This window comes from Eptatretus burgeri, chromosome 17 (assembly GCF_056783735.1).
Source record: "Eptatretus burgeri isolate ZD-2024b chromosome 17, Ebu_testis_v1, whole genome shotgun sequence".
In the NCBI taxonomy this organism is placed as follows: domain Eukaryota; kingdom Metazoa; phylum Chordata; class Myxini; order Myxiniformes; family Myxinidae; genus Eptatretus; species Eptatretus burgeri.
The window spans coordinates 37,800,805-37,827,228 of record NC_140977.1 but is presented as its reverse complement, the minus strand read 5'-3'; the positions used below and the strand labels follow the sequence as shown (position 1 = coordinate 37,827,228).

Sequence of the window (26,424 nt, the reverse complement as noted above, 5' to 3'; positions counted from 1 at the left end):
CTATCACTGGTACTCTGCAACAAATGAAAAATTCCGAGACAATACCACCTCTAGTCAATTATCCTGGGCCACTCAGGGTACTTTCCAGCCTTTACATGTTCCTTGACTTGTGAACACTGCAAAGCTCTGTCTGGGCCTCCACAATGATTGATGCAGAGGAATAGATTGCAGGCCCAGGAAGTTGTATGGGCTGTGGCAACTAACACTTTAATCCTCATTCGTGAAGAAGAAAATCAAATACATTTCACATGAACCTCAAACCACACACAACATGCTTCCACAGACAATTTATTTCCAAAACAGATCAACATGAAGTGCAGAATTGGGGATTAATGAAAATAATTAAAGATAAGACATTTTACTTGTACAATACTTAACTTGTATTTATAATGACATAACAAAGGAGATCAAACCAAGAAAAACATTTGATAGCTTCCTGGTGGATGGAGAGGATGCTCCCTCCTCCCCCAATCACTCACCAGGTATTTGTTTAAAGGATGCCACCATTTGGGACAGAGGGGCTCGATTATTTTTTTTTTTTTACCATTTAACCTCTGCCATCAAAAATCGCAAGCCATTTACATCCCCGAAAGCACGAAGTTTAGCAGGACATCAGCACTGGAATGTTAGATACGAGCAGTTAACAATATACCTCGTTGGAGCCCGTGCATCTATTACGAATGCAAAAATTGTGGGCTTTGACTCTCCTCCATGTATGTAATATTTACATGGTCCATTGTATTTTTCCAAAAGTTCAAGAGATGGGTGCGGGCAAACTTTTCCGCCAATCACTTTCGAGTAAAACATTTCCAGTAAAAGTAAGGTGAACAGGAAAGGGTTAACATTTTCAATGGAAAGAAAAAAGAAACCAGACAATATTAAAATGCATCAAACTTCGTTTTGTGATAGTGATTAAAAAGAAGCTTGTTTCATTTAAGACAAATTATGAATGTGGATGTTTTGGTGAAACTCCAGGTCAGCCCACAGGCCTCGATGGATTGCACTTTTGTCTCAGGAAGGACACTTTTAGACTTCTAAATATTTGGTCTACACCGTGGTCCGGCAACGATCTGCAAACAGTGCGCTGGGCACGCACGGGTCTGCCAGGGTGGTGACGTCTCCAAAATCGGGATCCCCGCTGGCGATCTTCCGCAGGATTCTGCGCATTATCTTGCCTAGGACATGCATCGTGTTAATGGAAACCATTTCCAACTTTTACAAATCTAAATAGTACCGTATATGTGAAGGGGAGAATTAATTTTCATATGCCTTCAAACAAGCCCTTCTTACTCTTCCCACTCGTACATGTCCTTGTTCCCTTTTCAGCTGAACCAGAACACCAATTGGATTTCTGTGTGATAGCCTCCAATTGGTCTATCTTGATGGAAATAAATTTTCTTTTTCTTCCCTGAAGTCACTGATAAACCTGGGATGTGTTTTCAGAATAATTTGCAATTTCAAAAGTTTTTCATAATTGAACTTTTGTTTGTTTTGTTTATAAAGTTATTTTCCTCCTTCCTGTGATCCTTTGTGTGCCTGAATTCCCCTTCAATTCAACCCCCCCTCTCCTCTCTCTCTCTATTACACCCCACATTTCCTTTTATCTGTATGTATGTAGATGGTCCCAGATACAGTAGACTAGGCACAAGTCGTCACCATCGGGACCGAGAAGAAAGTGACGACTTAGACATGTGACGATTTACGCGTATGCGAACATTCATGATGACTGTGGGGTGAAGGATGAAGTCGCGCGTGGCCTGGACACGTACGTGTGAGAGGGCACAACAGTCTAAGCCGGCTATTGTACCAAAAGGGAAACAATCCTCGGGGTATAGGTGGGGGCTCATTGGTGAGATGGAAAGTGATCAAGCAAAGATGGAATTCATGAATTACTTTATCAAAAGTAAAGATAATAATGAACAACTGTAAGACAACTCGTATGCCATCGGTGATGGTATATGACCATCGACAAATGTGGAATGAATGGCTGTTAGAAGTCATTCATTGGAATGAATGCAGAATGAGTTCATATGGAATGAAAACTCATATACCATCCACAAATTACATGACAGTCATCGTGATGACCACCACTCAATACCTATGTGAAAGTGAGTGTGGTGATGTACAAAACAAGCCAATATAAAACCATGATCGGACTTCAACACTAAGCTCGATCGATCCTTTACGCCTTCGCCAGAGACTGCATTGCGCAGCCTGCCTGCCTCTTCAGATGCATGTGGGACGGCACACTGACTGAGCTGAACGTAGCACAGTTATAAATAGCCTATCACTGGCAGTGTACACCAATGAGCGCGCATCACGATTCCATCAAATTGGGCTTCTCACGAGGTAGAAATTCTGTGTGACGAGTTGGGCGTGGTAATTTACTTGAGTTTCCATTACGCGGGAACGGACAACATCTGATGACTTAGACGAAGTGACGACTTGGAGATGACGACTTACACTTTATTTAAAGGGATTTAACATTAGATAAATTCGTGACTTTTTGACGCTGCCGACTTAGGCGAAGTGACGATTTACACGCTGCCGACTTGCGCCTAGTCTACTGTATATCCGATTATTTTTCCATTGGATTTTGAATCCTTCCTTTGAACATCATAACCTTCATTTAAATACTTTCCCACTCACTGCACCTTGCTGCTTACCTGAACGAGTCTTGGGCAAGGCAGGGGCATTTTGGATGTAGTCTGGAGTGGCAATGGGACCAATCTTTTCTCGCACTGGGAGAGGCAGGTGGGCAGGAAGGGTGACATTGAAATAAACCAGGCTAAGAGCACATACCATGGAGCTTGGTTATTCAATGAATGAGGAGAGCAGAACATTTGTTACCTCCGCCACCAAAGATGGACGGAGGTTGTTTTCACCAATCTGTCTGTCCGTTTGTTTATCGGTGAACAGGATATCTATCATTTGTGAACAGATTGGGTGTGTGACAAGGACGAAATGATTACATTTTTGAAGATCCGGATCTGGATCCAAGAATTTAAGTGATTCTTCACCATTGAGTGATGGGGCTAAAAACTATATGTACCACGATAACTGAAAGTTATGGACCGATTCAGATGACACAGTAGACAGGTTAGGTGTATGACGAGCACGATTCAATTTTTGGTGAAGATCCGAGTCTGGATACGAGAATATTTGAAGTCATTCACCATTGAGAAATGGAGCCAAAAACGATATCTCAAAGTTATGGACAGGTTATGACAAAACTAGGTGGATGAGTTTGTTCGGTGACGAGAACAAGCCGCTTCGATTTTGGTTCAGGTCTAGATCCAGATCCGGACGACTTTCAGTGGGATATGAAACGTCATGTTCAACCTGGTGGTGGTATGTGCTCTACTGACTGCTGTTCTAGTTTACAATGCAATTCAAGACGGTGATCGATAAGAGCTCAGTCTGGTTTTGGTAGGAATTTATGATTTGATTAAGAGTTCCGTCAACTCGCCCACTCTTCATCAAAAGACACCATTAGATCCCTTGCATCCACCAGCAATGCCAGCAGACAGGTCTCCAGCTTGAGGTCCATTCGAGGGATGGGAAAACAATACTGCATCCACCTGCCTGCGAAGCACCAGTCTGACAGTTCATAGCAGGGCTCGACGTATAACAGTTGTCTGGGACACAGAATCTGTTTGTCCGACAAGTGAAAAGCACCAATAAACCCGTCAGAAGAACCTATCTTAACCTTGAACACGGTTGTTTTTCATGTCAAGCAACAGTGATTCACAGTGATGAAGAAGATCTTTTTCGACCCGACCATACCCAAGTGCTGGCATAAAACTTCAACGTAACAATGGTATCACCCTACATGTTGGCAATATGAATAATTGGACAGGTGCATTATTTGATCGGACAGGTAAAATAAAAAACGTTCCTATCCCATGGACAGGCTGGAAAGAGCTGATGAGGCCTTGTCGAGTCAGGCCAAGGATCAAGCTGAACGACGGCTCGACGGGGCATCTGCTATCTCTGCACCATTATGTCAAACTGTTAACTTCTAATGCACATTTAATTGACATCAAAATAATATTGTGCAATCCTCAGTCCCATATATCTGGAAGTAACTTTCGAAGTTAGAACAATTATCACTTTTTTTTTTTCAGGACAGATTTAAGATCATGAATTATGGAAAATTACCATTGTAGAAAATTATTCTGTTCTCAAAAGAGCTTCAGTTGGAAGTGGAAAACAACGATCATACCTTTTTGGCGAAGTTCTGCAACAAGTGTCCTTGAGAAGGTGTGACCGGCTTGCAGCGTCACAAAGCAGTACAGCGTCTGGCCCTTGAGCGAATGCGGGCAGGACACCGTAGCCGCTTCAACCACGGCTGGGTGTGCGCCCAGAGCTGCCTCCACCTCAGCCGTGCTCAATAGGTGTCCTGCCAAGGCAAGAAATTTAAGCAAAGGAAAAAGAAATTCTACCCGTTTAGCCTCAATGAGACCGCCATCCACATGCTCACGATGGGAGTTACGATCGACCACATAAAAAGACTTTGCAGATTTGGGTAACAATATACAGGGTGTAACAAAATCCTGGAATCTCAGGTTAATTTATTTATTTATTTTGTGGAACAAAATTCCACAATCAAAGGCTTTTATTCTAGTAAACGTTCAAATTGTAATCCATGGTGTGTGGTTTGGAGTTTCAACGATTGCATGCAGTGTATCCATATACTTACTGATTTTGTTTCGTTCCTCTCGAACACGTTCTTTCAATGCTTCTTGTTCACGGACGGTTGGCATACACAAGATTTCAGAAAAACAATCCGATTCCAGAATTTTGTTGCACCCTGTAACCCTCGTGCCATTCACAATCGTACAAACCTTCAAGGACTTCACTTTCATTACCACGTGCAGTGAAAAGTGGAGTTAAGCAATTGGTTTGGTTGACTTTGTGTCAGTGTCTGCAAACGGCAGTTTATGATCGAGGAAACCTTCATTCCAATTTAGTTATACATTTTGAATACTGTGGAACCTGAATGGGACCATGAACCTGTGGTTTAGCAGAACTGACTGAATTTGGCAAATTGTATGGAATGTTGTCCCAATAGCACATGCACATAGAGGGAGGAGTAAGGTAATTGTTCTTGGTCTTGCAGTCAAACAAGATTGAAAATCATTTCAAACAGGGAACTTGTGGTTTTTATGGACATCAAAGGGCACAAAGAACAAGCACGCATAACTAATGTAACTGAAATAATGTGGTGTAAAAGACGGTGCATCGACGACAGTAAACTTCCAGAATTTTTTTTTCTACAGCCTTTAAAACATTTTTTTTTGATTGAATTATATACTGTATTTAAAAGCGAGAACACAAATCGTTTTGTTGGCACTTTCAAAAACCTTCCGTTTCGCAGTACTTGGACAAAATATTTCCTCCATCTCATGCTCTGAGGACAGTAACTGAGATTCAACATTCAGAGAAATATGGTGGCGCCTAGCACTGTTTTCGTGAAAGACGTAAAAGACACTTCCCTGTACTGTCCTTATGTCTCAAGATTGCGTAGGATAAGGTGTTCTATTAACTCTCGTTTCATAAAAAATTGTGCATCAGATTTGTATGTACATGGTGTATGGCTTTCTAAAAATATATAATTTTTATTATCTACCTTCCACCTTCAGCTGCAGTGTGAAACACACCAAACTGCTCAACAGGGTCAGCTGCTACATGGCTTCTCGCAGAATTACTCAACCTCCATCACTTCTGTTGATCGATTCCCTTCCCAAAGGATTGGCTGGTGTTGCCAAGAAAAGGCTTCCAAAGCCAATGTGGGTAGCAGTGTAGAGTGGACTGTTCTGGCTTGCACAGTCAACTGAAGCAGGAAGTTCCATTTGAACTTTATGATCATTTTCTGAAGGCAATTCAAAATCCTCCAACTGTAATGGATGCCTAAACAAGGTAGCAAGTGTCCCTCATTGGTCACGACACTTGTAGCAAGGCTGGTGTGCGACAAGGGCTCACGGTCACAATTCTGGTAAAGAGGTACTTTTGGATTTATACAAAACTTTCGAGCTATTGAAAAAGAAAGAGTCGCAGAAATAATCTTTTTTCTAAACTGCTGAGAAAAATATGAAAATTTTCCATCACAAAATGGAATCGAACGAACATGCAATTCCATTAGCACATTTGTGACAATTGAAACAAAGCATTGCTTCAATTAGCAAACTTTATCTTGCACCTTGAAATATCAGACTAGAAAATCTCTCACCAGACATGTTGAGAAGATCGTCCACACGACCCGTGACCCAGTAATAGCCATCGCTGTCTCTCCGGCATCCTGCACATGGTCAAGCCAGGGTTAATATACAGATGGAGGGATGAACTTGCTGGGAGGAAATTCTAAAGATGAGTGAAGAGGGGAGGTCTGAAAGCATGAAAGAGAGGGGGGAGGGGGGCAAAGCCAAATGTGAGGCAGTGGAATGCCGTTAAGCCAAAAACTTGTGGTGAGAGAGCATTATGCTGTGGGCCCCAACAACAATGGCACAAACAAGCCCGGAGGCGACGATGGTTCGTGGGCATTATTGAACAATGCCACGATAGGAACAATTGAGTTAGTGGAAGCTTTTGAGGAAGCCCTACCGTAAAAACCTCTCTTCCATCAAAATTGACCAAATCAAATCGGATTTTTTTATATGTTGTACTTATGGACATTACGCACAGCTTCCAGGAGATGAAATTGTGAGAAAAAAATCGAGAAAATAAATAAAAAGTTCAAGTGGGTGTGGCTCCGCCCACAAGGGGCGTGGGACAACCCTCATACAAAAAGACACAACTCGACCATGATATCTAGCTTGTGTCCAAGTTTCATCAAGATCGCATCAAACGTCACGGAGCTATGCTCTGGAGAGAGTCACAAACAGACAGACAGATACAGACACAACGAAAATGGTGGTCACTGCTGGCGCCCGTGAACCAATTTAGTCTCAGGGCTGTCAGTTCTGCCTCCAAGAGTACAAGATGAGCCATAGCAGCACCACCACGCTGGAATGATGTACTCAATGGCTCTGTGGACGAACACTTTGTGCAATGCAAGGAGTCGATTATTCAGGACTTAGCTCTACAAGCAATTCCAAGGCACTGCCTCATCCTGTCGGCCAGCTTGAAAATGTGATTGATCTGTGGCATGCCTCCATATGGAGACTCTGTAAGTGAAGCTTCACAGCATCGAACGACAGGCGATTATAAGCTTTGTTTTCTCTACATTCGCAGAGCCAATTTATTTGATGAGATAAGTGCAAAGTACAGTTGGTGTTTCGAACGAGGCGAGGTGTCGTTTCCTACATTAGTTGGTCTCGTTTGTACAGCTGGAGCACTATTGTTCAGTCTCAAAACTAAGGCTCACCAATGACAAGGAGCTTGTGCATACATTCAATAATAGAGACTGACATGTAAATGTCATCATTGGCAAGTGCTCAGCTGGGGAGGTTTACAAAAGCGCTTTCATCAATTACTGGTGAACTTTGGCTGATGTTATGAAAACGAACAAAATCCTTCAACAATAGGAAATTCAACTTCGACCAAAAACAAAATCCTGTTCCCAATGAAACGCCAAAACCTGACAATGATCTCAAACCACCAAGAAAGATCCCACATTTCATTGCGGTTGTGGCTGGGAAGAGGTTGTGGCCTAGGCCTTCGAGGTACACAGACTTGCCTCAAAGCTATCTAGCTTGGGTTTGAATCCTGACCCAGCGATAAACTCATCCGAGTGTTTCACAGGCAGGGTGATTCATCAATGCCTGTGCCATCCCTTGGACGGGTGTTAAATTGGCACCTCACCTGCCAGTATTAGTTGTTAGACTTTAAAGACCCCCACGGTGTCCTTCATGAAGCGTTTGCGAGTTTTCGCTGGCACCATGAACAAATTCTAAATTCCTGCCCCAATCTTTTGGGCACTGCATCAGAGGCGCAGCCACTCTTTCAGCCAATGATGCTACTCTGCAGCTATCTGCTGAATATGAAAGATGATCATCTTCGTACTAAAGCATTTGAGTTAAAATTCTGGCATTAGGTAAAAATTCCACGAAAACATACAAAACTCCTGGTACGATTCAGACTTATTTTTAAGCTGCTTTTTGTTGTTTTTTTGTTAGGTGAGCATTCACCAGCACATGGCAAAGTTCCAAATTCCTATCCTAACCAGCAGGGAGCATTGTATCAGTGGTACTGCCACACCTTGAAGCAATGATGCAACCCAGCAGCCATGTGCTGCGAGAGAGAGAGAGAGAGAGAGAGAGAGAGAGAGAGAGAGAGAGAGAGAGAGAGAGAGAGAGACAAGAGCCTACAAATGCACAAGTAAAATTGCACACAACTTGTCAAATACAGGAAGTATAATTTAAACAAGTCTGAAGACGACGATGGTTCACGAGCGGTATTTGACGATGTAGATCGTTTCAGAAGTCAAGGATGAGACAATGTGATAATGTTTGACCAAGTTATAAAAATGATCAATATGATGTGGTACGAGTAACAGGTTATTAGCTGCAAAATGTCAAAAACCCGGTTTCGTTCAACAACTTTAAAAATTTGACCTTTGCATAACCTTTAAAGGTCACAAAACAATGTTGTGGACATTAAAATAAGGAAACAAGATACGTGCTATAGCTTATTGGAGTTAGTTCGTCGAAGAAGGTCGAAAATCCGGTTCGATTCCCACAACTTTGAAAATTTGACCTTTGTGACCTTTAAAGATCAAAGGTCAAGGATTATGACCTTTGGTGCAAAACTTCCTCTGGAACATTCCAGGAACAATAATAACGTCATATAGGCTATATGGCATTTCGCACTCATCGGATTATCCATACTTTGATGAAATCAGCGTAAAAACAAACTTGAAGGGGGCGCCACGGGCAAGGTGCTCGAGATGGAGCAAAATGGTTTCAAGACTTTAGGTGGGGAATGACCTCAAGATTATGCATAAAAATATTGTCATCCTAGCTCTCAAAGTTTGGGCGGTCGTATGATTTTTTTTATGTCAAAATTCGAAATTTTCTAAGTTCGTGACCTTGTGACCTTGACACGAAAATGAAAAAAAAAAAATCGAGCTCCGTGGGGCTATGCAGGTGCCATTGGGCTAACCAAATACCAAAACCACTGCCAGATTCGACAATCCCCTCGGAGAAGATCGATTTTTATGTCAAAATCGCAATTTTCTAAGTGCGTGACCTTGTGACGAAAATGAAAAATCGAGCTCCGTGGGGCTAATGCAGGTGCCATTGGGCTAACCAAATACCGAAAACCCCTGCCAGATTCGACAAACCCCCGAGGAGAAGATGTAAATTGAAATTGGCTACCCCCTAAAAACACAATTCGCAATTTTCTAAGTTCGTGACATTGTGACCTTGGAAGGCAAATGAAAAATCGAGCTCTGTCGGGCTATGCAGGTGCCATTGGGCTAACCAAATACCGAAACCCCTGCCAGATTCGACAAACCCCTCGGAGAAGAAAATTTTTTACGTCAAAATTCGCAATTTTCTAAGTTCGTGACCTTGTGACCTTGACACGAAAATGAAAAATCGAGCTCTGCGGGGCTATGCAAGTGCCATCGGGCTAACCAAATACCGAAACCCCTGCCAGATTCGACAAACCCCTCGGAGAAGAAAATTTTTTACGTCAAAATTCGCAATTTTCTAAGTTCGTGACCTTGTGACCTTGACCTTGGGACGAAAATGAAAAATCGAGCTCCGTGGGGCTATGCAGGTGCCATTGGGCTAACCGAATACCGAAACCCCTGCCAGATTCGACAAACCCCCTCAGAGAAGATGTAACTTGAATTTGGCTACCCCCTAAAAACACATGTTTTTTGGGCATGGCTCCGCCCATTATGGGCAGACCACGCCCATTTTCAGGAAAACACAACTAGATCATGATATAAACCTCCCACAAAAATTTTGTCAGTATCAGATCAAATCCCACGGAGCTATGCTCGGGACAGACAGACAGACACACAACAATAACGAATATCGTGGTCACTTATTTTTTTCGTGAAAATATTTTTTCGTGAACCAATAATTTATTACCCATCTGTGCTTTGCTGATACTCACCGTCTCCTGTGAAATAGAAACCCGGGAACTTTTGGAAATACGTCTCTTCATAACGTCGGTGATCTCCATATATCGTCCTCGCCATGCCCGGCCAGGCCTGCTTGAAAACCTTGACAAAAGAGGAAATAAAGTAAACGGTAGTATAATAAATTGCAGTGGTATCCATTTTCAATACAAATTTCAATTACATCTCTTAAATCGTTTCAATAACAGCACCGTCATGTCAGATACACCTTTCTGCAAATCAGCCAGACTGTACATATTTTTTCGATTCATCCTTACAAAGCAAGCAAGCAATACTCAAACACCTCACGGCATCTCAGGATAGGCAGTAAGTCGCTCATATTCATTCAACAGAATGTAACAAAAAGAAAAGGGAAACTATCAACATAACCTTCATGCCCTTCCACAACACGATACCCACCAAGTAGCCTTCAGCTTCTCCCTTCATCTCTTCTCCATGCTCGTTTAGTATTGCCGGCACCACCCCAAAGAACGGGAATGTCTAGAAAAGATAAAATCCTGAGAGGCCCGTCCATTATCAATGCTCAACATCATTCCACACAAGTGTTTCTCCAACTCCTTTTATTTGAACCAATCAAGCACTTCCATTACTCACTGCAGAGCCAGGCTTAAGAGGTGTAGCAAAGGGCATTGGAGCCAAGAGGAAACCTCCCTGTAATGGGCAGAAAAATGGGGAGAAATGAGATGGCATTAAATTGGCGAGTGAAGTAAAAGACATTCGGAAATGCTCTGGACTCTGATTAGGTACAACGTTTCGACAACCACCGAGCTCGGTCTTCATCCAGGATAAGGGGAACACTCAGTGGTCAATACATTGGACCCGAGCCTCGCTTGCTGGATAACTTAAATGAGTTTGTGATGCTTTCCAGCGTTGAAAATGGATCTTCGACTACAACTACAACCCGTGCCTTTATAAAACTGAGGACACTTTATATAATCTCAACAGATAGAAACCTAAGAATCAATCTGAACTTTCGGCATCACATGCAATGCTTGCTTAATTCAGACAGGTGCATTTCATAATATACGAGGTACAACTACATCGAAGACAGATAGAAATCGTGACCACTTTAGCTTCTACCAGACAGTTGCGTTTTACATGACAAAACCACGTACGGTCTCCGTCTGCCAGTAGGTGTCCACGATTGGGCACCTGCCACCACCAATCACTCTGTGGTACCAGTGCCAAGCCTCAGGGTTTATGGGTTCACCAACGGAGCCAAGAACTCTGAGCGAGTGACGGCTGTGCCTGGGAGGAGGAGAGCAAAGAAGGCAGAAATGGACTTCTTGTTTGGAGGATGTTGACTCAATGGAGCACATGAGCAGGAAAAGGAAGGAGGAAAACGAGAGAAGGAAGGAAAACACACCGAAGCACAGGTTCATTTCCATGCTTCATGAGGCTGCGTATAGCTGTCGGGGCGGTGTAAAACAGTGTGACCTGGTACTTGTCGATAATCTGCCAAAACCGGTCCACTTCCGGGTATGTAGGAATTCCTTCAAACTGAAAAAGGGAAGGGGGAGAAGGGGCTGCATTAAAAAAGAAACACAATTTTTATATATATACACAATTTTTCAAAAAAACCTCACGGCATATTTTACACTCAAATCACTGCAGCCATGACAGCCAGCTGAGCATCACTTGAATAATATGCTGGCAGCATCCACTGCTGATACCAAGCTGGTAGGGGATGGCCAACATGTTACCATTTTTCATACGAGGCCCCGCGAGGAGGAGTGATGGAAGCGACATTTTTTAATGATATGATGATGATAGGCTCAGATGATAGGGTAAGGGTTAAAATAGTGCTATGTGGCATTAACTCCAAAATGGCCGATGTGTCCCTTACATCACTCGTCCTCGCGGTGCCTCATATATAGTGATATTATCACTAACCCTAGCAATAAGCACCACATATTATCATATAATACTGGTATATACACATCCCTGAAGCCACACTCCCAAGCCTACCAGCAAACAAGTGGCACCATTAGCGAGAGGTCCATAAACAAGGTACGAATGGCCAGTGATCCAGCCAATATCCGCGGTGCACCAGTACACGTCCGAAGGTCTCAGGTCAAACACGAGGCGGTGGGAGACGGCTGTATGCAAAAGGTATCCCGCTTGTGTGTGCACCATGCCCTGTAGAAACATTTTAATTATTGCCATATCGATTGCTTTTTTGTACGAATCTCTACCTCAAATACCACTACGACTACTACTACTACTTCAATGGATCCAATTATTCCCACCTTGGGGGGTAGGCCTCGAAGTTTTTTGCCCCAAGTATTTCACGACCAGGCTGGATAGTAGCTGAATCGAGGAGAAAATTTGTAATTTGTTCTGGGATGCCGGAAATAGCGCCCTTCTCTTAACAAAAGACACCATGGGCTATTTAACGTCCACCACCAGATGCTGGCAGATGGGACACCCAGTTTGACGTCCAACCGAGGGACGATGCTTGTGATGCAATGCCATTTCTGCGATGCACCAATACAGCAGATTATATAATGGAGTCAGGAATCGAACCCAGACTAGACAGCTCAATTAAGGCGAGTGAGTGTACCACTACCCCCACCGTCCCGTCGGACAGCTTGTTCGTTACACATGCCATGAGACAAAATAAATACACAAGTGCAGATAACTAAATAGTTAGTTGTATAGAAATCAAGCACGTGTTGTTTCGTTTCATGCTCATTAGGTTGTGGCTCAAATGGAAAAAAAAGTTCCACGGTTGCTGCATCTTTGATTGTGATGGCACACGAGATGTGATAATGCACTTGAACTGTACGTGCGACTCAATATGATCATGCGACTCAATCTTGGTCATAAGACTTGTTATCTATGGGCTCATATGGTGAGGTCCAAGCAAGAAAAGAGGAGAATGAATTCGTAGAGACTTAAAAAGATGAAACGACACCTACCTTAGGCTTGCCCGTAGAGCCGCTGGTGTAAAGGATGAATAGAGGATCCTCGGAGTCGCACCACACAGGTGGTGCTTCTTCGTGTGCCTTATGCATCACTTCATGCCACCATAGGTCTTGTCCATCCTGCCACGGAGTCTGTGGATGCAGCGAATCACAACTCGAGGCGCAACAATGTTGGACAAATGATAATAGACACGGATATTAACCACTGTCAAGTTAAACATGTGGTGAAGGAGGATATAGTTTAGCTGATGTTTCACCACGATCCGTGATTCTGAAACATTCCCATCTGAATACATAGGCAATGATAAGATAGGAGTGGGGATTCAAACCCAGACTATCACCCTGGTATTCCGCAGGCACGGCGAGGCATCAATGTGTGTGCCATCCGTCGGATGGAAGTTGAACCGGATGGCCCGTCTGATAGTACAGATTCGGTGGACGTTAAAAATCCCACGGTGTCATCCAAGAGTAGGCGAGTTATCAGTGGAACAAATTCCAAATTCCTGCCACTTTCAGTCGAATGTCAGACCTGAAATTCCTGAAAGACCTCAGGCCAAAAAGGTTACTGGCTGACCCCCATCAGAAGGTGGGAGTAATTGGGTCCGGTAAAGCAGTCGGACAGACATGAACAATAACGCATTGATTCTACCATCAGATGCAATTTTCGGTAAAAGCTTGCATTATTAGATTTGAGCAAAGCCACAAACCGTGGCCATGTAATGGTTTGCTCATATCTCATAAAAAAATATGGGCACGTAATCCTTTTAGTAGATTGAAGTCATGGCAGCAGCCTTCCCTTGTCCTTGACATGATGAACAAGCAGTGGTTGGTCTGCCAGCATTCCCATCTGAATGCATGACTGTGCAGGCAACTAAGCTTTAAATCGTACATACATACTGGTATGTGGGATCGCACATACCTCCACACGTGTCCCACATACAGATCCCATCACACCATACGTACGTCACCTACCACATCGTGACATCGCATCCCATATACCAACTGCCATTGTATCAAATGCCACACACCTAAAGACACCATCAGAATAATCAACGTCCCTCCGTCGGACCACGTACAAAATGCACCAAATACGATGCGTGCTTGTCCGTCGTCCTGGTAATTTACATAAAAGTACACTGACATCTACCAATGTCCTTGTCCCACAAGTAATGTGTGGTCGGAGCTCCTCCATGAATCTGAGATCAGTGTAAAGGAACAAAAATAATTCTCCGAGCAGACACTTGAAGAAAGAAGTTTCTACAAGCTGCCTTTTACCAACTCAACTGCATCGAATCCGGCTATACAATCTGGAATCATGTACATAGAACAACATATCAAAACTAGAACACTCGGTAGAGCACATACCTCTACAAAGCTGAACAGTTTATGTTTCGTATCCCATCAGAAGGCCAGATCTGCATCCGGACATGAACCAAAATCGAATTGGCTTGTTCTCATCACCTAAACAACTCATCCACCTCGTTTTGGCTGAATTCATCCATAACTTCTTGAAATTTGATGCTATATATCGTTTTGGGCCCCATCTCTCAATGGTGAAGAATCACTTTAAAAGTTCTCGTATTCAGATCCAAATCTTCATCAAAATCGAATCAACTCGTCCGTGTCACACAGCCAACAACTCCACCAAGTTTAATTCGAAACGGTCCACAAACTTTTGAGATATCCTGCTCAGACAGACAGACGGGGCTGAAAATATAACCTTCGTCCATCTCTAGAGGCGGAGGGAACAAGAAAAGATATCCCACGAGAGCTTGTGAGGAGAAGAAGGTGCCAGGATGTCAGGAGGTTCATTAAAAAAAATAGGATGCCAAGTGATCTATTTATTTTGCATCAAGCTAAATTTGAAGTGTCCGGTGCGTGCGCATGTCCTCAGCCGTCTAGTTACTGGGCTCGATGGATGGATCAAGCCCGATTAAATGTGGCATTTTACACTTTTTTGGGGAAATTTGTCATATCGTACGTGTAGGACCGTCAAACTGATCATCCGAATGACCTCTCTAACCAAGGAAGAGACCCAGCGTCCCACATGTGATGCTCGTCCACAGTGAGACCGGATTAAGTGGACAAGGCAGATTGTCCCACCATTCTTCTTAAGTCAGCCCTGACGAAGAAGAAGAAGAATATATTCATTGGGTAGAACTCAGATGACTGATCCTCAGCTTCCAGTCCTCTTGATCGAGCATTGCTCGGTGCAGTGCCTCTGTCTCTTGGCCCATATCGTTCTTCAACAGGTTGATGTAGTTGAGAGCTAGTTCGCCCCGCTTGTTTAAGTATCTTCCATGTTTAAGTGTCCCGGTTATATAAAAAAAATAAAAAATTTAAGTCCGTTTTTGCGGCAGAAGCAGTGCCCTGCAATACAGCGACGTTTTCTTCTAATTCTCACCAACAGTCTTGGAAGACAACCATTGAACCCTTGATTTGTCCTATGGTATCAGACCAATGGACATTGAAAGCTGAATGAAGAAGTCGAGTATCGCATCCATCGAGTCCCTTCTCGTGGGGGTCCATATCCTACCCTGAAGGCCATTAATGAGCCAGCTGGGTATTTTTTTAAATCAACAATCCAATAGTTCAATGGCCATTCTGGTACTGACTCGACTTCCTGAAGATTAGAATCCAAATCTTTAACACTGCTGCCTGCAGCTGGACTTGAACCCACAACCTGTGGGCCACCAGTCCACTGTCCTCACCAACAAGCCACCACAACTATTTGCAAGCTGGGTATACAATAAAGGGTTTGCCCAGATGACATCAGTTTTAGGGATCTCCACATGTTTACAACGCACTAAAAGGAAAGTAAAGTCGATTTTCAAAAATTCAGATCTACCGGACGTGATTTTTAACAAGTTTTTCACTTAACATTCTATTGTTACACTGCCCACGCGAAGTGAACTAGTCTAATAATATTTTTTATAAAGCATTGCAGTGAAGTCTGATCCAAATAATTTTAAAGCAATATATGTATTTGTATATTGTAATCAGTAAAAAATAGTGTCGTAGATAAAAACATTAGAAAGGAAAGAACTTGCACCAAAAACTTTAACATTTTCACGCTCACGCTCACGCTCACGCCGGGGGTATCGCTATAGCTCTCTGTTCTTCGAACAGGCGAGCTAAAAATGGGTTGAGGCAATTGGCTCACGCTTACCCCACGCACGTGAAGAGAAAAGCCGGGTTAAGCAATTGGTTCACTTTGTCTGTCTGTCTACAAACGTCATTTTATGATCGCGGAACAACTCGATTTCAATTGAACGAGAGATTTTGAACACGAATCGGAAAGGAACCTTCCGTTTTACCGTACTTTGGCTCTGAATTTGCCCCGATCACACATGCGCAGAGATGAGTGAGATGATATTTTTACCGTCTGTCGGTCAAACAAAATTGAAAATCATTCCAAACAGGAAACTTACTGTTTTTAAGGACGTTATAAAGGACACAAAAAAACGGGCACAAAGAACTAATGTAATGCGTTAGATAAGGTGGTGTAAAAGACACTGCATCAACGGAGGTAAACTTCCGGAATTAACTGTTTTGTTTTTTTTTAAATACGACCTTTAAAATCTTTATTTTATTTCGACTGAATTATATTCTTGAACATTGTAGAACACAAATCACCTTTTTGACGCTTCCAAAACCCTCCGTTTACCACTACTTGGACATGTTAAATGAAGTGGTGTATAACAACGCTGTATCAACGGCGCGAAACTTCCGGAATTTTTTTTAATACGTCCTTTAAAATTATTATTTCATTTCAATTGAATTACATATTTGTGAAATTATTACCTCCGCCACTGAAGGTGGACAGAGGCTATGTTTTCACCCCTGTCTGTTTGTCTGTGAACAGGACATCTGAAAACGTTGTGGACTGATTCAGACAAAATTTGGTGGACTGGTTGGGTGTGTGCCAAGGACGAATTGATTATATTTTGATGAAGCTCCGGATCCGGATCCGGATCCGGATCCAGGTCGAATACTCAAATTTTTAAAGTGAAACTTCACTATTGAGAGACAGGGCCAAAAACAACATATATCATCCATCCATCCATGAAGACCATACTCTGTGCAGAGCATTGGTGCTGCCTAAGCAGTCTCCTTGGGCACAATCCTGGATGGGTCGCCACTCTGACACAGGATACCAGCAAGCTGGCACTCATTTTGCCGACCTCGGAAGAATGGCAGGCAGTCAACCCCACCTGGTATTAATTCAATAGCCAAATGGGATTTGAACTCAGGATCCTGGGATCCCAAGCTCACCACCCTAATCATTAAAGCAACACCAGGCAACATATATATATATATATATATATATATATATATATATATATATATATATATATATATATATATATATATCATAATATCACGACATCATGATATCTCGTAAAGTTATGACAAAACTTGGTGGATGAGTTGGTTATGTGACAAGAACAAATGATTCGATTTTTGGTTAAGGCCAGGATCCAGATCCGACCTATCAGTAGGATACAAAATGTAAACTGTTGAGCTTGGTGGAGGTATGCGCTCTACTGAGTGCCGTTCTAGTTTGTTGATGCACTATGAAGCAGCAGAAAATGGATCTTCAGTGAATTTCCCAGCTATTCCTACAGCCATGTCTTGCCTTTGGGTGTCACTGATTGGCTCGGAAAACACCTGACGTTTCACTGAGGCTGAAAAACGACTTGGAACTTGTCATTACTTTCAAAAATATTTTTTACAATAAAATAGAAAAGGATATGTAGTGCAAGGAACTTTGACACAGGAGGCCTTTTAGCCCATCATGCACGTGGTGCACAAACCCCAAAACCATCACCCATCCACACACAAGCTACCTCCGATGGAGAGAGAAATGCTATTGTTGCGGTGTGGTTGCTTAGGTGCAACGCTCAAATGCCCGCATCCACCTCACCTCTTCTTTTTCTCATTTATAACCATTTTTATGATCATCATCATTCTTAACAACTCGATCGATTTCACATCCACCCACAGATTGGTTTCACATTTCAACCTGCCCCACTCCCCCCTCCCCTTCCCATCAGTTTCCACCTCCTCCCCCACTCCCACCATCTGGTTATGCCGTGCTAGAGCTATTAGCACCAATCTTAAGGTGTATTGATCAAGTACATGTTTGCCAGTGTGGTCTATAGCTCTGCCAAGCATGGTGTGATATTGAACCGTCAAAGGCAATTTGATGCTCTCCAAATCAATGACAAACTCACCGAATGATGGCTGGACATCCCACAGGTTTGCCTTCCTACCATTAAAAGCCCCGTTCTATTTCAGTCACTCATATCCTTCAACTCGATGCAAAAAATGAAAGGACAGAGCTCGAATAGATAAGAGACAGACAGAAAGAGTGACATAGAGAGAGATAAACAAAACAAAAATTATTCTGGCCAACAACTTTGGAGGAGGTAGCACTAAAAGAGAGAACCCTCATCTGATTGATGAAAAAAAAAATCTCAAAAAACCCCAAAGACCCCAGCTCGAGCAATTTCAAACTCGGACGACGCTTGGTACAGTGCATACCCCCGCCAGGCTGAATAGTCTACGTTTTGTATCCAACGGATAGGCTGGATCGAGATCCGGACCTGAACCAAAATCGAATCAACTTGTTCTTGTCACGGACCCATCTCATCCACCAAGTTTCGTCATAACTCGTCCATAACTTGTTGAGATATCATGCTGTATATCGTTTTTTGGCACAATCTCTCACGAGTGAAGAATCACTTTGAAGAATATTTAAAAATTTGTCGGATCCGGATCTTCACTAAAAATCTAATCAATTTGTCCTTGGCGCACACTAAACCTCTCCTCCAAACTTCGTCCAAATCCATCTACAACTTTTGGAGATGTCCTGTTTAGACAGACAAACAAACAAACAAACAACCGAAGATGGGGTGAAAATAACCTCCACCCACCTTCGGTGGCAGAGGTAAAAAATGAAAATAAAACACAATAAATCCTCCGCAATGACAATAGTTTCCGATACGTCAATTACGTACAAGTACCTGTGTGTGTGCGCAAACCACTTATGACACATCCGATCACCCTTAGGAAAATTTCTCAAAAGTTCCGATTCAAACCTCATCACATCTCCATCAAATCTCACGAGGAATCGGAGGATGTTTTAGGCGTGTGTGTGCGTGCGCGCGTGTCCTGCAAGAACAAATTCTCATTTTCGATGTTCGCCGATATATTAGGTGAGGAGTGACTACCTGGACAGCAAGGTCTGGGGATCTGAGGAAGGAATTGAATGTTTTGTCATCACGTTGTGCTTTGACGTGTTAATATGAAAAATGGAAGTCGTTGTTATTGCTATCTCCGGAACTCCGTCAGAAGGATGGCGGTAAACCTCGGTGTTGAGGGACTTTCTTGATATCCTTGTAGTTGTCATCAACAGAAATTCGCTTTGCTCACCATATTGTGATGGAACAGAGAGACCGTGACATGAGGGTTAAGTAATTCCGCAGAACAGGAAACAATCATTTAATGTTTGACCGGGGTGCTGACACAAAATGGCAAAACGGACATTAGATCTCCTTGACGGCGTAGATTGTTCCATGACTCGGCACGCTCTGGCATGACACCCTCATGACACCCTCATGACACCCACAAACCGGATCGACGATCATAAACAATGAGTTTCTTATTCTTGTTCTTTCATTTGAAGCACATGGCTGTCAGTCGCATAATTTGCCGGGGGGTGCAGCTGTGCCACTGATGCAGTCAGTGCCTCCGGTAGGTTAGAGCAGGAATTTGTAATATGTTGAGGGTGCCAATGATAGCTCGCCTACTTTTCACGAAGGACACCGTGGCTTATTTAACGTCCACCAACTAATGCTGACAAACGGGATACCGAGTTCAACGTCCATCCGAGGGATGGCACACACATTGATGAATTGCCCTGCGCTGTGAAACACCAGGATGACGGTTTATAGCCGTGATGGCAATCGAACCCGGGCTCGACAGCTCGGAGGTGAGCTTGCACACCTCGAGGCCATCCTGCCACCCCAACAGTGAAGTATGCTACTTGTAAACAAGGTTTTATCTCTTGGCATGGCCACAAAGAAGAGTTACTACGAATGACTATCTTTCTTATTCAGCAGGGGGCATTGTACTCGTCATCATGCCTGACTGCAGATGGCATCAAAGAATCTACCTGGTACAAACGTTGTGGTTGTACCTGCAGGTTAGGACAAGGTCTCTTTGCAGGTGTGTAGGGGCGATTCGGTACCCCAGGCCCGCCTGGTGCGACACCCAGATGTCGAACAACAATGCATTTTGGCTCGCTGAACCCCTTGCTCCCTTTTTCCCTGCAAAAAGAAGACGAGATTACATCATTAATAAAACACCTGTGCTTTCAAAGCTTCCACCTTCGTTTTCAAACTTCCACCTCTAATGAAAGCAAGCACCTGTGTGCCCCCATTGTCTACCCACCCCACCCCTCACCTCCCTTTTGCATACTTTTGTGACTCAAATACCACCACCCACCGTTCACGACACCTGTCCAGCGCATCATCGGCAATCTGCTTCAGATTTATCATCTTCTCTCCACGGAAGAAGCCATCTGTGCGGGATGAGGGAACGGTCGATCAGTGGTGTCCATAGCGGGTGAGTACCACTGTGTGTAAGGGTCTGCATTATCTCACCAGCTGTGACGAGTAGGCAACACTGAGCGTCCATTATTCTCTCTGCAAGTGAATCTGCGGAGAATCCAGCAAACTGCGTGCAAGTGGTGCAGGATGAAAAGGGGGAAGAATTTTTTTTTTTTTTAAGGAACGCGTTGGAACATCACTTTTATTAAATAAAATATTATAATGTATTTCTAGCGAAGGTTACAACATTTACAAACTTTGCATAAAAACTCAACATGTTTATGCTGCCGGAGTGTGCTTACAATTGGTATTGTGAAAGGACAGCTCTTCGGCAACATTATTATCATTTCGTGAGCAGCCGTGGCTGCTGGTTGCATTGCTGCTGGGAGCACGGCTGTGCCGCTGATGCCCCCTGTTCCCAGTAAGCTGGTACTCATTTTGCCAACCTCCGAAGGATGACGAGCTGAGTCAACCCCCTGGTGTCAATTCAGTGGCCAACGGGGCTCGAACTCAGGACCCGAGGATCCCAAGGCAGCCCATCCTAACCGCTAAGCCAACACCAGACCCCCATTCAATGTTTGCAGTTGTGACTCCCAGATAAACAATTAATTTTATCTGCCAGAAGTTGATACGACGACATTTACCGTGGTGGGAAATCAGGTGAAACTGATGTTTCGAGCACTAGCCCTCCTTTTACAGCTTTGACGAAGGACGAAAGAAGAAAAGTGCTGATCGACCGACAAAATTACGTTCTGCCATGAAATTGGAATGTGTTCCTCATTCAACCTATCCACCCCCACCCTCCTCCCCACGCCAATGATCCACATATTATATATTTAACTCATCGCTGTAAATTGCCAAGAACTGGCAGGATGGCCCGAGAGGTACGCACACTCTCCTCGAAGATGTCCAGCCTGGGTTTGAATCCCGATCCAGCTATAAACTATCATCCCGGTGTTTCACAGGCATCAACGTGCATGCCGCTCCTCGGATGGACATTAAACTGGGCGCCCGTCTGCCGGCATTAGTTGGTCGATGTCAAAGTTCCCACGGCGTCCTTCGCGAAGAGTCGGTTAGTCATCTCCGGCACCCTGAACAAATTCGAAATTCCCACCCGAACCTACAGAGGGCGTTGTTGCATCAGCGGCACAGCCGCACCCTCAGCCAATGATGCCACTGCATAAGAAAGAAGTCGTCAACTCGCTGAAGCGAATTCAATGTCCTACCACTTTCAAGCAAAATTGATCGAACTAAAGAGCTGACCATCCACCCTCGCTCACCACGACAGAATGGACGGCTCCGATGCGTGAGCAAGCCAACAGCGTTATCACCAGCTCTGGAATCATGGGCATGTAGACAGCCACGCGGTCTCCCTTCTTAACTCCTGATGCACCACACAAACACACCTGAACAACCCGCGACTCACCTCACTCTTAAAGACCGACTGCAGACGACGTGCAGATAGTGTGAGGGGGGAGGGGGGATGACAAATTAGAAAACGAATATGAAGATGGTAGATGGGGAGATGAGGGATGGGGAAGGAGTTGTGGAGGAAAAGAAAAGAAGAATGGGAGGAGCAAGAAGAGGAAGGGAAAGTGGGACAGAGGAATGTATGGGATATACGTGGAAGGAGTGGAGAAGTGAAATGGTGACTTTTTTTTTTTTTCTCTTCGGTAATAGGTACATACGGTATATCAAAGAGAAGCTTTTCAGCGATGGGATAGCTTCATTCAATTTGCATCGGCATTGACAAGGTGAGACGGAGCAGGTGGCCTGGTCCACAATCTGACTGTTGCTCTAATCATCTTGCAAATCTGAGCAGCATTACTCGTATCTAATGTAATCGATGTCATAATGTAGCACCCAACTGTTAAGTGTTCCATTGCCATTGCAGGGTGTACATACTATGTAGATAGCCACGAGCATTGCACAGTTAACCGCATGCGCAATGATTAGGAAAACAGGCGCACCTTGATTGGTCAGCACGTTGGACATACGGCAGGTATCGTTGAGCAGCTGCTGATAGGTGAGCTTCCGGCTGTCTCCCAAGCAATTACCTTCCCTGCAGAGACAATGAGTTCAGTGAAAACAGGTTCAGAAAGGACAATTTCAGCAGCAGTGTTGCAACTGCCATGACCCCACAATTATCGTGTCAATGCAAGCAATTTTTGCGAAGCAGATTCCCGTTAAGCCGAAGGGTCGCGTCGGCCCCCGTTCAAATTAACGGGAGTCAACCGTGCATGGAAATACAGATGATGTCGGATGGCATTTGGCATGGTCTACTCACTTATGTTTACGATCTATGTCAAGTTCGGCAATAGATTCCCATTCATTTTAAGGTATTAGTAAGTTGTTACTTTCTCGTCCAATAGGATGGTGCGTGCACAGGTGGCAGGTGCACTTGCCTTCCAGCTCTCTAGTTTGTGTTTGATTCTCGACCACACTTAGACATTCGGATTGGCGTTTCGCACGCAGGGTGTTACATCACAAAGTGCGCAGTCCTGCAAACGGACATCGAGCCAGATGTCTTGTCTGCTCGCATTAGCCGCTGGAGATGAAAGATCCCACGGTGTCTTCAACAAAGAGAAGTTGAGTTATTGCCAGCACCCTAAAAGAAAATCCCAAATTCCTGCTTTGACTCAAATAGGAGGGTAAAAGCACACCACCCTGTGCAATCCTTGGCATGAAGTTGCTTTCACACGACTGGATCAAAGTTTGGGTAAAACAGAGCAGGACAGATAGCAACAGACCGTGTGCTTTGTGCCTTAAGGTTGACTCCTAAGAAATACAGCATTGTCTTTTAAATCCACGGCCTTGCAGATGGAACAGCACTCCTGCAAGCCTCACACTCAACCATACATTAAACTACATATTAACAGGCCACTAATTGAGCTGTGACACACCTGCTTTAAAAAAAAAAAAAAATACCTCATGTGTGTCACACCTGGCTCGACAAAATATCTTGCCTGTCATTTAAATTCCACACACTTTGGGGGGGGGGACATTAATAACTACAACACCACTCAAAATTGCAACTTCAGTTACTTAGCAACAGTGAATGACAGGTTTGTAGGATAGGGGGGCGAGTTATCGCGAGCACCCTGAACAAATTCCAAATTCCTGCTCAAACCCACACTGGGGGTGGGGAGGGCACCGCACCAGTGGCACAGCAGTGCCCTCAAGCCAGCAAGTGACACGACCTCCAGCAATGTGTGCTGCATACGAAAGAATAAAAAGAAGCGAATGACATCAAGAATCAGTTGCAGAATCACATTCCAGGGCATGCTGCTCCGAAACATCAGAAAGCAGAGTTATTAATGGCATCGGTGTTTCAAAAAATAAATAAACAAACAAAAAGGGCACATTGTCACAACTGCTGCGATCATAACATTCAGGAAATTCCACCTGTCCAAAATCACGTGCGGCGGCCAGTCCTTGAAAATATATTCACAAATACGCGTCACTTTCTGCCGCTTTATAAGATGGGGGTGAGAAGTAGAAGGGCAGAGGCTGAACAGCAGGAAGAAAGCTGTCAGTGAGTGGCAGGAAGAACCCACTGACATCTTGAAAGAATGACGGGTCAGACGTGTGGTCACAGTTTATGTCGAGTCTGAATCCTGGTTGAAAATGAAGAGGTCTCCCTATAAATTGAATATTCATTTGTGATGAGGATATCTGCAATTAAATATTTATTATATTTTCTTGGTCGATTGACTTTTGCTATCGTTTTGTCGAAAAGACTTCATTTCAGGCTGGCAGGATTTCCTAAGGTACGCACACTCGCCTCCAAGCTGTCCAGCCCGGGTTCGAATCCCGACCCAGCCATCAACTGTCGTCCCGTCATCACGGTGTTCCGTCAACGTGTGACGTCCTTCGGATGGACGTTAAATTAGGCGTCCCATCTGCCGGAATTAATCGATGGACATTAAAGGTCCCGTGGAGTACTTGGCGAAGAATAGGCGAGCCATCGCCAGCACCATGAACAAATTCCAAATTCCTGTGCAAACCTACAGGGGCACTGCATCAGCGGCACATTGCCTTCAGTCAGTGACGCTACTCACAGCCTTGAGCTGCATATGAAAGAAAAAGAAGACTTTGTTTCAAAGAGATTTTGTGAAGCTATAAAATGAAGTCCTGCAGTATTGATCAAATTGAATCAAGGCCGTTCAAATGCCAGTAACAAGGCCTTGACACGACGGAGCCCTTTAGTCTCAGTCTCCGTCATATCCATACCCTGTAAACGGAGCACTGGTTGTTGCCCAAGCGGTCTCCTGGCAAGGGTGATGCTGAATAGTGTAATATTACCTTCGCAGCAGTTCAGGATCCAGGCGATAACTCGCCGACTACCATGAGTTGGAGCTTTAATGAAGAACAACTAATGCCAGCAGACAGGTCCACAGCTACAAACGTCTATCTGAATGTTGAGGTGCACACACTGAAGGAACGCCCTGCCTGTGAAGCTTTAAGAGGACAGGTTTATTATAGCTGGGTCGACAATCAAAGCCAGACGAGGCAGCTCAGAGGTGAGTGTGCTACCTTTGCACCTTCCTGTCCGGCAGCCCTTTATTACGCCATGACAATCCATGCTGATGAGCGAGAATAGATTTTAAAACTGAAAATCAAAGTGTCAACTTCTGTTTCAATAATTATTAGAGATGGTTAACAAGGTTTACCTCCTCGTTGGCAAAGTTGCTTCGGCTGTCAATTCCATTTATTCGTTTTTCTCTTATCCAAGTGCATCTCGTCAAGTCAATTTTTTGTTTCTTCCGATTCAAAAAGGATGTTTGGCATATATTGAAAATGACTCATGTAACAAGCCTTCAACGAAGCTAATTTTAGCTCAGCATTTCCATGTCTCTTAACTTGCTTGACATTTCTGATAAGCCAAGCCAGGCGGTTGCCGAAGTGCGAGGAATTTTTAAACGGATGTAGGCGGTTCCTTCTCAGTGCAATAGACAAAGATAGATATCTAATACATAAAGCTCTTTCTAACCACTCACTGACTCACGAGATCGCTACCTTCCGGGTGAGAGAGAAGGCTGAATTTTGCAAGCAGATGGACATCGAAGCCGGTACACCGGAACAATTCACAGAATCGTTGGACAACATCTATAAATAAAAATATAAATAAATTTTTAAAAACGGAAAAAAAAAAGCAAGTGAGTGACCCGAGACAATGGGAAAGCATGGCAATTATATGTCCCGACGGACATCGAAGCCGGTACACCCAGGAAAAAAATAATAATCACAGAACGGTCAGAAAACATCTGTAAATGAAAATCTAAATCAATGAAACAAAAAAGAAATCAAATGCAGGTGAGCGACCCAAGACAATGAGGAAGCAGAGTTCGTTATTGCTTACAATGTGTAAGCATACCCCACTAGTGTGTATGTATGTATGTATGTATGTATATATATGTATATATATATATATATATATATATATATACATATACATATACATATACATATACATATACATATACATATTGTTGTGGTTACCAAATTCGCAAACCACCATTCAGGTCCCTTAGGTGAGATATCTCGGTAAGTATATGTGTAGTTAGGCCCAAACCCGTTGTCTAGTGGGAATACATGTCATTTATGCGTGCTGCGACTCTTCAGGATAGCCGTTTTTCTTTTACTATCTTTATTTTGGACCAACCGCCATTGTTACCACCACCAACCACAACATCAACCACCCACCGCGGCGCCGCTTCACGTCACACCTCGCAACCGTCGCATCGCCACCGTTCTTGCGCCGCTTGTGGGTACCGGTGTTGGACTC

At 43.7% G+C, this 26,424-nt stretch overlaps 1 protein-coding gene across 1 annotated transcript in view; it reads right to left on the bottom strand.

Annotated features, from left to right (window-relative positions):
• Positions 1-272: 272 nt before the first annotated feature.
• Positions 273-26,424, bottom strand: part of ACSS2 (acyl-CoA synthetase short chain family member 2) — a 41,746-nt gene continuing 15,594 nt past the window's right edge. The window contains exons 3-18 of the mRNA XM_085861651.1: positions 22,607-22,698; positions 21,917-22,020; positions 20,691-20,763; positions 20,533-20,608; positions 20,225-20,354; positions 13,015-13,152; positions 12,062-12,232; positions 11,460-11,593; positions 11,209-11,341; positions 10,688-10,744; positions 10,493-10,573; positions 10,069-10,177; positions 6,233-6,301; positions 4,226-4,402; positions 2,667-2,741; positions 273-1,175 (exon numbers count right to left, since the gene is read on the bottom strand). Of these exons, the coding sequence (XP_085717777.1) occupies positions 1,048-1,175; positions 2,667-2,741; positions 4,226-4,402; positions 6,233-6,301; positions 10,069-10,177; positions 10,493-10,573; positions 10,688-10,744; positions 11,209-11,341; positions 11,460-11,593; positions 12,062-12,232; positions 13,015-13,152; positions 20,225-20,354; positions 20,533-20,608; positions 20,691-20,763; positions 21,917-22,020; positions 22,607-22,698 (1,747 nt within the window). The 3' untranslated portion in view covers positions 273-1,047. The remainder of the gene's footprint in view (positions 1,176-2,666; positions 2,742-4,225; positions 4,403-6,232; positions 6,302-10,068; positions 10,178-10,492; positions 10,574-10,687; positions 10,745-11,208; positions 11,342-11,459; positions 11,594-12,061; positions 12,233-13,014; positions 13,153-20,224; positions 20,355-20,532; positions 20,609-20,690; positions 20,764-21,916; positions 22,021-22,606; positions 22,699-26,424) is intronic.